Raw genomic sequence first — 11543 nt, 5'->3', positions numbered from 1 at the left:
ATATATATCACTACTATGGTAACCTATAATAGTACACTTACTATGGTAACCTATATATTACACTACTATGGTAACCTATATAGTATACACTACTATGGTAACCTATAATAGTTTACACTACTATGGTAACCTATATAGTACACTACTATGGTAACCTATATTACACTACTTGGTAACCTATATATTAACACTACTATGGTAACCTATATAGTACACGGCTATGGTAAACCAAATTACACTGCTATGGTAACCTATATAGTACACTACTTTAATGGTAACCTTGCAAGCCAGCCTGATCTTTGAGAGCTTACATAGATTACTCACTACTGTATCTGTGTAAATCATTTATGTTAGATATTTAGCCAACCATTTAAAATAAGGAAGTGTTTTGCTACAATATTGGGTACAGAAGCAGTACAGATTGATAAAGCTATAACCTGTAATATGCACTGGGCTGAGAACAGAGAGTGATGTCATTACCAGAGAAACCATTGGAGGATGGAATACTACTCCATGCAGCCAGCATTACAAATGACTGGAGTAGAACTTTGTCTGCGAGGGAATTAACTAGAGAACAAATCAGTTTCCAGAATCCAAGACAAGTCATTTGAGCGGAGCGGCCCATTGTTGTTGGTGAAAGAAAGTGAATGCACGCTCTAAATAAGGAGCGTTATGGCAAGTTCAAATTCCACAACAGCTATTTCACTCAAACGACAAAACAGGCATATGAGATAGAAGCCAGGCTTAAGAGGCCCATTTACTTACAAACAACTGTCAGGAAAACCTCTGTTTTCTATGGTAACCTATATAGTACACTACTATGGTAACCTATATAGTACACTACTATGGTAACCTATATATTACACTACTATGGTAACCTATATAGTACACTGCTATGGTAACCAAATAGTACACTGCTATGGTAACCTATATAGTACACTACTATGGTAACCTTGCAAGCCAGCCTGATCTTGAGAGCTTACATAGATTACTCACTACTGTATCTGTGTAAATCATTTATGTTAGATATTTAGCCAACCATTTAAAATAAGGAAGTGTTTTGCTACAATATTGGGTACAGAAGCAGTACAGATTGATAAAGCTATAACCTGTAATATGCACTGGGCTGAGAACAGAGAGTGATGTCATTACCAGAGAAACCATTGGAGGATGGAATACTTACTCATGCAGCCAGCATTACAAATGACTGGAGTAGAACTTTGTCTGCGAGGGAATTAACTAGAGAACAAATCAGTTTCCAAGAATCCAAGACAAGTCATTTGAGCGGAGCGGCCCATTGTTGTCTGGTGAAAGAAAGTGAATGCACGCTCTAAATAGGAGCGTTATGGCAAGTTCAAATTCCACAACAGCTATTTCACTCAAACGACAAAACAGGCATATGAGATAGAAGCCAGGCTTAAGAGGCCCATTTACTTACAAAACAACTGTCAGAAAACCTCTTGTTTTCCACTGAAATTAACCAGCTTCTCGTTATGTGTTTGAGCATCTAAAAAAGGAGTGTATTCACTCCTTACTTCAATATTATAATTTTTTTCTCTACCCACCCTTCTGTCCACTAAAAACATAATTACGCTTCCTTCATTAAAAATAGTAATTTGTTGAGCGGAGGAAAGTGCTACAGCTGTCCCTTGATTACTAAATGGAATAGAGCAATGATCTATGAAGTCATTAGGGCTACGGTGTGGAACTCATTTCAATCCTGGAATGAACCACAGAAGCAAGGAGGGCAGCTTTCTAGAAAGAGAGAGGGGAGGGATGAAGGGAGAAGAGGGAAGTAGAGAGAGTGACAGACATTATATCTAGAGAGAAGAGGAGGAGAGAGAGAGAGAGGAGAGAGGAGAGAGAAGAGAGAGAGAGAGAGAGAGAGAGAGAGAGAGAGAGACAGACAGAGAGAGAGAGAGAGAGAGAGAGAGAGAGAGCAGTGGACATTTTCTACCCCAACGTGTGGACATGTTGTCGATGAATTCTTAGAAATCATATGATTAATCTTCGTGAGTGATTCTAATCTTATGGTGTGCGTGTGTCTGTGCATGTGATTCCATAGTGAAAGTGCTGATGATAATCAGAGTGCGTGGCCCAGATGTGTGTGATGATGAAAGATAATCTCAAGTGATGGTTTGGCCTGTGTAGAAACAGAGTCAACTCATTAGCAGTAGGGAGTAGATCACTATCTAAAGGATTGCTTGAGAGTGGAGAATGCCTGTATAGTGAAATAGATACTGTATTTGGTTTAAATGGATAGCATTACCAGGTCATTGAACTTGCACTGTCCATAATAGCATAGTGTTGAAGTCGGAAGTTTACACACACCTTAGCCAAATACATTTAAACTCAGTTTTTCACAATCCTGACATTTTATCCTAGTAAAAATGTCCCTGTTTAGGTCAGTTAGGATCACCACTTTATTTTAAGAATGTGAAATGTCAAGAATAATAGTAGAGAGAATGATTCATTCAGCTTTTATTTCTTTCATCACATTCCCAGTGGGTCAGAAGTTTACACACACTCAATTAGTATTTGGTAGCATTGCCTTTAAATTGTTGAACTTGGGTCAAACGACAATAAGTTGGGTGAATTTTGGCCCATTCTTCCTGACAGAGCTGGTGATAGTGATGTCACTGCGTACGTCATTACCTCCTACTCATGAGACCAAGCCCATGCATCCACAGCTACACAAACATAGAGTTTCAGTGTTATGTAAAAGCTTAGCAGTAAATGTCCACTCCACAATTTGATGTATAGTGGAATGTCTGACTAGTCTCTTATCTCTTACACTCATTGGGGAGTTCTGTGTCTCTGCATCTCTTTTATCTTTTCGGATCTTCTCACAGATACCCTGAACTCACACATTTTTCAGATGTTTTCTAGTCTCTCTGCCTCTTATAGAGAAACTAACTGTGGAACAATAATAAAACTCTATAATGAATATATATATTGTTAATCTGTAGTCTAGGACCCTATAAATGTAAGGAGGGTGTGGTCTTATAACCCCTCCCCTTCTATTAATACAACACAGTATTAATACAACACAGGTATTGGCTGATTTCTTTTGATTTTTCCATGATGTCAAGCAAAGAGGCACTGGGTTTGAAGGTAGGCCTTGAAATACATCCACAGGTACATCTCCAATTGACTCAAATGATGTCAATTAGTCTATCAGAAGCTTCTAAAGCCATGACATCATTTTCTGGAATTTTCCGAGCTGTTTAAAGGCACAGTCAACTTGGTGTATGTAAACTTCTGACCCACTGGAATTGTGATACAGTGAAAAATAAGTGAACTAATCTGTCTATAAACAATTGTTGGAAAAATGACTTGTGTCGTGTATAAAGTAGATGTCCTAACCAAATTGCAAAAAGTACAGTTTGTTAACAATAAATTTGTGGAGTGGTTAAAAAACGAGTTAATGACTCCAACCTAAGTGTATGTAAACTTCCGACTTCAACTGTATATTATACAGTAGCTATATTATATACACTATATATACAAAAGTATGTGGACACGTCTTCAAATGAGTTTTTCGGCTATTTCAGCCACACCAGTTGCTGAAAGGTGTATAAAATCGAGCACACAATCGTGCAATCTCCATAGACAAACATTGGCAGTAGAATGGCCTGTACATTCAACATGGCACCGTCATAGGATGCCACCTTTCCAACAAGTCAGTTCGTCAAATTTATGCCCTGCTAGATCTGCCCCAGTCAACTGTAAGTGCTGTTATTGTGAAGTGGAAACGTCTAGGAGCAACAATGGCTCAGCCGCGAAATGGTAGACTACACAAGCTCACAGAACGGAACCGCAGAGTGCTGAAGCGTGTAGCACATACACATCTCCTGTCCCTGGTTACAACACTCACCACGTAGTTCCAAACTGTTTTGAAGCAACATCAGGAAAATAACTGTTCGCCAGTAGCTTCATGAAATGGTTTTCCTTAGCTGAGCAGTCGCACACAAGCCTAAGATCACCATGCGCAATGCCAAGTGTCGGCTGGAGTTGTGTAGAGCTCGCCGCTATTGGACTCCGGAGCAGTGGAAACGCGTTCTCTGGAGTGATGAATCAACTTCACCATCTGGGTTTGGCGGATACCAGGAGAACGCTACCTGCCTCAATGCATAGTGCCAACGGTAAAGTTTGGTGGAGGCGGAATAATTATCTGGGGCTGTTTTGCATGGTTCGGGCTAGGCCCCTTAGTTCCAGTGAATGGAAATATTAACACTATAGAATACAATGACATTCTAGATGATTCTGTGCTTCCAACTTTGTGGCAACAGTTTGGGGAATACCCTTTCCTGTTTCAGCAAGACAATGCCCCCGTGCACAAAGCAAGATCCATACAGAAATGGTTTGTCGAGATCAGTGTGGAAGAACTTGACTGGCCGGTAGAGAACCCGAACCTCAACCCCTTCAAACACCTTTCGGATGATTTGGAATGCCGACTGCGAGCCAAGTCTAATCGCCCAACATCAGCGCCCGACCTCCCTTATTTTTGTGGCTGAATGGAAGCATGTTCCCGCAGAAATGTTCCAACATCTCTTCCCAGAAGAGTGGAGGCTGTTATAGCAGAAAAAGGGGTGGAAAAACTCCATATTAATGACCATGATTTTGGAATGAGATGTTCAATGAGCAGGCGTCCACATACTTTTGGTAATGTAATGTACTTCAGCCTGTATGGTACAGTGTCTGGGGCCATATTAAACAAGCGTCTCAGAATATGAGTGCTGATCTAGGATCAGGTCTCCCCTGTCCATGCAGTCTTATTCATTGTGATCTAAAAGGCATAACTGGTCCTAAAATCAGTTACCACTCTGATACGCCCCTGATAGTTAAGTTGCTGTGCGGTCAGGGGTCTCTCCTCCTACAGAAAGAGACACACAGCATCACTTAACCCCCGTAATTAACCCTTCACCCTCTGGCTGAATGTCTCTGCTGCTCACACTGATTCAATCAGCCATGTCTTGTCAGAGAGGTTAAGCCCTGGGAATCTACTGTTTTGCACAACCCACAACCAGCAGGCTAACTCTGGCCCAATAGGGGTCAGCTATACAATGACATAATCATGACAAACACTCAGCAGGGTTAATGGTGGTGATACCGTAGTGTGTGTGTGTGTGTGTCTGTGTATAACGTCTCTTACCCTCGATGGGTGATGTCTTGAGCCTGCGGCAGAGCCCTTGCACGTCTCCGTAGGAGTCGGCTATCTTGGTGACGGCCTCTCCGCTCCTCAGCTCCATCAGGTCCCGGAGATCCATCACCGTGATGCCAAAGTCCCCTTCTTGGTTGCCATCGGCAACAGAGTTCCCCGGGTGGTCCGCCGTGTTGTTGGCCATTTTGTTTTCGTTGTTCTTTGTTTTTCTCTCTTTACTCTATGGCTGTCTCTCAGTGCCTCTACAGTCCCTCTAAGATCACTGTTGTCAACTAAGAACTGGCTAGTGGTGCTGAAATAGTTCAATAGTAAAACAAGGAAGTCCAAGTCACCTAAGGGCTTCAACACCTAAGTCCTTACTTTTTTGCAGACAGGAATCATGGGTATTGTAGAAGTAGTGTGTGGGGTCAGTGGATGAATTTCTGGACCCGGAAGTGCATTAGTTTCCATGTAACAGTGGGGACATGATCCGTTGACTACTTCTTCTGTTGCACGAAACTGCAGGAGATAGAGACAAGAAAACATTTTTTTTTTTTTTAACATTGCATAAGTCGTAAAATGAAATGACCATTGTTTTCAAATAAATGTGAGGGGACACTGATGAGAGCAAATTGAAGTAATTGAGGTTTGGTTTGGGGAATGACCTGTTAGAACAACAAGGTCACTATTCCCTGTGGAGGGCAGGAAAGGAGAAAAAAAGAGGAGAAAACAAACAATAAAAGACAATACAAAAGCACAGATCTCAAGTCAGATAATAGCTGATTCTTGTAAAAGAACGTGAGGACAGCCATGCTTTGCATTGAAGTTAAACAAAGTCTAAGGACATACAGTAGGACATATATAGTATTTAGGATAATATGACTCTTCCATGACACCCACGGCCCTTTTGTTTGAATAGGATTAACAGGCTGTCAGTCTATCCAACTGCCTGTCCCAAAGTGACTGCTTTTACCCTATATGGATAAAGATACCATGGGAATCACCATAGCAACCTGGTTCTAGGACAACAGGATCCAGTGGTATAGAGAAGTTATCAGTGGTGTGTTGCTGTAGAGAGAAGCTGTAATAGGTGGTATTGTATGGGAGGTATTAGAGTCTAGCATAGCAGGTTTTAATACAGCACTGTGTGTCGGCAAGAGGATACTATGCTAATGTGAGATAGCACTCTGGACCGCTCCTCTGGGCCGGTGTGCGTGTCCCAGTGTGTGTGTGTGTGTGTGTGTGTGTGTGTGTGTGTGTGTGTGTGTGTGTGTGTGTGTGTGTGTCACACTCCTCTGGGTCTCCATGACACACTAAACACCACAAATGGAGGTCAGCCTTTGATGTGTGCTTATGTGATCAGAGCTGATGTGTCAGAGTGTGACTCTCCGGATTCACATTCTGTCACACAGGCTGGGAATACACACACACACACACTGTACTACTGTACTACTGTACAAATAGCCAGAAGCGGATATTTTATATAGGCAAGTGGTGTATGATTAGATTTTTATTTAGTCACATAGAGGGTTGCAGATGTACACTACATGACCAAAAGTATGTAGACACCTGATCGTTGAACATCTCATTCCATTAATATAGAGTTGGTCCCCACTTTGCTGCTATAACAGCCTCCACTGTTCTGGAAAAGCATTCCACTAGATGTTGGAACATTGCTGCGGGGACTTGCTTCAATCCAGCAGCAAGAGCATTAGTGAGGTCGGATACTGATGTTGGGCGATTAGGCCTGGCTCGCAGTCGGTGTTCCAATTCATCCCAAAGGTATTTTGATGGGGTTGAGGTCAGGGCTCTGTGCAGGCCAGTCATGTTCTTCCACACCAATCTCGAAATAACATTTCTGTATGGACCTCGCTTTGTGCACGGGGGAATTGTCATGCTGAAACCGGAAAAGGTCTTCCCCAAACTGTTGCCACAAAGTTGGATGCACAGAATCGCGTACTATGTCATTGCATGCTGTAGCGTTAATATCACTCTTCACTGAGACTAAGGGGCCTAGCCCGAACCATGAAAAACAGCCCGAGACCATTATTCCTCCTTCACCAAACTTTACAGTTGGCACTATGCATTGGGGCAGGTAGCGTTCTCCAGGCATCCGCCAAACCCAGATTTGTCCATCGGACTGCCAAATGGTGAAGCGTGATTCATCACTCTAGAGAACGTGTTTCCACTGCTCCAGATTCCAATGGCGGCGAGCTTTACACCACTCCAGTTGACGCTTGTCATTGCGCATGGTGATCTTAGACTTGTGTGCAGCTGCTCGGCCATGGAAACCCATTTCATGAAGTTCTTGACGAGCAGATCTTGTGCTGACATTGCTTCCAGATACAGTTTGGAACTCAGCAGTGAGTATTGCAACGCTACGCGCTTCATTCAGTACCCGGCGATCCCGTTCTGTGAGCTTGTGTGGCCTACCACTTCGTGGCTGAGCCGTTGTTGCTCCTAGATGTTTCCACTTCACAATAACAGCACTTACAGTTGACTGGGGCAGATCTAGAAGGGCAGAAATGTTATGACCTGACTTGTTGGAAAGGTGGCATCCTATGACAGTGCCACGTTGAAAGTCACTGAGCTCTTCAGTACGGGCCATTCTACTGCCAAAGTTTGCCTATGGAGATTACATGGCTGTGTGCTCGATTTTATAAACCTGTCAGCAACAGCAATTTAATGGGGTGTCCACATACTTTTGTATATATAATCTAGTTGCAGTGTACAGTGATGGTAGCCTAGCAGTGAAGAACGTTGGGCCAGTAACCGAAAGGCTGCTGGTTCGAATCTCAGAGTCGACTAGGTGAAAAATCTGTCGATATGCCCTTAAGCAATTGCTCCTGTAAGTTGCTCTGGATAAGAGTGTCTGCTAAATGAAAAAAATGTAAACAATTTAAAACACTTAGATTGGATTAAAATCCTCTTCTCTGGAACATAGAACACCAGAGTCAGACCAATTACACTGATTTAACCTCTTCCTGACAACAACTGAGCCAGCGTAGCCAAGCCACCATGACTAGCTGACCTGGAAAAGCACCGTCTCCTCAGGCCTTTCACTGAAACAGCTGGTCAGAGAACAACCATCATGATCATTTACCGCTCCTCACTTGAACCAACCCCAATCTATATACTGCTTACCACTCAAACTGAATGCCCAAGACAGGAGGCTGCTGATGGGAGAACGGTTCGCAATAATGGCCAGAATGGAGCAAATGGAACCATGTGTTGATGTACGACGCCGTTCCACCGATTCCGCTCCAGCCTTTACCACGAGCCTGTCCTCCCTAGTTAAGATGCCACCAACCTCATGTGATGCCCATCTATACTGCTCTCCAATAAAGTGTGTATGTGTGTGTGTGTGTGTGTGTTTCCACAGAGGGGAAGCAACCTTGCCTCTAAAGTTTCCATGGTGGTATTGTCAGCAATGCTTCTGGCCAAAAGAGGAATCGCTGATCTGGTCTACAAATGTATTAGCCTGATGTAACTAGTGTTCGCGTGTGTAAATGTCACAGTGAGTAAATGCCACATGAGCACGCTCTGCACTGTTTCCAAACAAAATCTATTGACTTGGGAAATGTCAGCAGTCGCCTAGAGGCCACTAAATGCCTTCCCAATATTAGCAAAGGGCCCAAGCAGAGCTTTTAGACAGCATACAGTACACTACAATATGTCCCCTAGTCACTGGCCTAGCTCCATTTCTTCTATATGTTTCCAATTCTGTCTCTGTGTGTGTATTGCTCTTACCCTCTCCCTCTGTACCCTTCTCTCCATCAATCCCTCTCCGTCCATCCCTCTCCCTCTATCCATCCATCCATCTTCCTCTCCATCCCTCTTCCTCTCTACAGTACTTAGGTAATGTTGGCTTGAAAACGCAGTCTGAAAGACAGCTGTAAACGTGACTTTTATCGACTTACTCTTGTTTCTCACTGTCACGTTGCTATAAACCACATTAACTATCCTTTATCCATCACCGGAGAGAACAACAACAACACCACAGCAGAGCGGTGACACATCTCTATGAGGAAAAGCAATGTTTATTGGTGTCGATGGACGAGGATCTAGCTGCTCATTAAGCCAAGCTAATCAACTGGCATGCTAATTTACCAATATAGTCATTTCATTAGTGAAATGAGCCTAAGCGCCGGAGCATTTACTGACGGACTGTGTTCCTTTGTCAAACGTTCTGCAGTACTATACGGTTGCTTTTTATAGAGCACTAGATTCCCTGAAGAACACTCATTGTTCTAGTAGTAACATGACCTGATTAAATACATCCAAACTATAGCCTATGGCACAGCGATGGAAAAGAGAGGAGAAAGTAGAGAACAGGGAGGGGGAGAGAGACAGAGACGGCGAGAGCAAGAGAAGCGCTAAACAGAGAGTACCCTGTGGCAGAATACCTGACCACTGTGACTGACCCAAAACTAAGGAAATCTTTGACGATGTACAGACTCAGTGAGCATAGCCTTGCTATTGAGAGATGCCACCGAAGGCAAATCTGGCTCTCAAGAGAAGACAGGCTATGTGCTCACTGCCCAGAAAATGAGGTGGAAACTGAGCTGCACTTCCTAACCTCCTGCCCAATGTATGACCATATTAGAGACATATATTTCCCTCAGATTACACAGACCCAGAAAGAATTTGAAAACAAATCCAATTTTGATAACTCCCATATCTATTGGGTGAAATACCACAGTGTGCAATCACAGCAGCAATATGTGTGACCTGTTGCCACTAGAAAAGGGCAACCAGTGAAGAACAAACACCATTGTAAATATAACCTATATTTATGTTTATTTATTTTCCCTTTTGTACTTTAACTATTTTGCACATCATTACAACACTGTATATAGACATATTACATTTGAAATGACTTTATCCTTTGGAACTTTTGTGAGTGTACTGTACATGTATTGTTTATTTCACTTTTGTTTATTATCTATTTCACTTGCTTTGGCAATGTAAAGATATATGTTTTCCATGCCAATAAAGACCCTTAAATTGAAATGGAGGGAGAGAGAGAGCGGAAATCATACCTTAGTTTCTAGAAGTAGATGGATATGGGAGAGAGCAGATTATTGAATGGCCAGAGAACAGGCTGAGTGTGTCTATCTACTACTAGCTAAGGAATTCCCTCTGAGCGAAGGAAGTGAGAGCAATACAAATACAAGGCAGGTGGCCAACTAAATCCACTTCCTCATTCACACAAACACACAACAGAGCAGAGGGCGGAAATATACTCCCTGCATGAGACAGGAAACACACTCCATGTTATACTGCATTACACACACACACACACACACACACACGCCAGTGCCACACCCTGTGGTCCAAAGTCCTGTTGCTGAGTGTTAAAATAGCTGGGAGAGACACACTACATAGGGACATGGCTACAAGGCCACACCTGTAAAAGCTCTCCTTTAGCCCTTATACTGTACCTTCCCCGTGTGTTAAAGACGTTCTGTTTTAACAACGTGGCTGGGTGTTTGATTAACTTCACACACCTCTCCTCCCTGCCCTGCTACTTGGCCTGTTGTCACTTAACTCACCACTCTTACACTGTAAGTATCACTACATTCTAATCAGAATACACTGCCAGACTACTGAAGTGCCCCACTTTGACAACTAGAGAGAGAAAGAGAGGGAGAGGGGTAGGGAGGAAAGAGAGGGTGAGAGAGAGTGAGACAGAGAGAGAAGTAAAGAGACAGAGGGAGGGGTGAAAGTGAAAAGGAAGGATAGAAAAAGAGAGAGGGGGTGAAGGAGGAGGAATGATATGAATATAGAGGGAGAGGAGCTAGATGAAAGAGGTCCACAGCAGTGAAAGAGGGTCCATACAGTAAGTAGAAAGGAGGATAGAACAGGGGGATAGAGGAGCAGTATAAAAAAAGGTAGAGTAGATAGACATATAAAGGGTAGGTAGGGATGAGGTAAAACAAGAGGTAGATACAGTAACTAGAAAGAACGATAGAATGAGAGGAAGATAGGTAGAGTAGAAAGAGAGGGAGTGCAGCAGTTAGTCAGACTCTCTCAACAGGCAGAGACCATAAGGCCATGTGACCACCTACACTAAGTACACTATCTGCTCTCTCCTTTCCTTATTCTCACTTACTTTCTCCCTCCCTCTTTTTCTCACTCTCTTCTGTCCCTTTATCCCGTTCTCTCGCACTCTTTTTCTCCCCCATCGCATTCAACTAGGCCTAGGCTACCTGGCCTGCACGCAAATGTAGGCTTATAAATGTGCCCATTTGGGGATCTGATGCTATTTTTGATTGTCTTCACTAAACATCACTGTGGAGCTTCCCAAAGTATTTTTTTCTTCACTTCAAACAGCAAGTAAACAAAGTCTGTTTTTACATCCATTGAGAATGACAATAGTTTCTCAACATAACCTATT

At 42.9% G+C, this 11543-nt stretch overlaps 1 protein-coding gene across 3 annotated transcripts in view; it reads right to left on the bottom strand.

Annotated features, from left to right (window-relative positions):
- Window positions 1–11543, bottom strand: part of LOC111970339 (plasma membrane calcium-transporting ATPase 1-like) — a 176772-nt gene that overhangs the window by 120221 nt on the left and 45008 nt on the right. For all 3 annotated transcript variants that reach the window (XM_023997019.2, XM_070445721.1, XM_023997018.2), the window contains exon 2: window positions 5156–5662. In XM_023997019.2, coding sequence (XP_023852787.1) covers window positions 5156–5348 — 193 coding nt within the window. In that variant the 5' untranslated portion in view covers window positions 5349–5662. The remainder of the gene's footprint in view (window positions 1–5155; window positions 5663–11543) is intronic.

Source organism: Salvelinus sp. IW2-2015, linkage group LG11 (assembly GCF_002910315.2).
Source record: "Salvelinus sp. IW2-2015 linkage group LG11, ASM291031v2, whole genome shotgun sequence".
Taxonomy (NCBI): Eukaryota; Metazoa; Chordata; class Actinopteri; order Salmoniformes; family Salmonidae; genus Salvelinus; species Salvelinus sp. IW2-2015.
The sequence above is the reverse complement of the archived record's forward strand: the minus strand, read 5'-3'. Positions and strand labels throughout refer to the sequence as shown.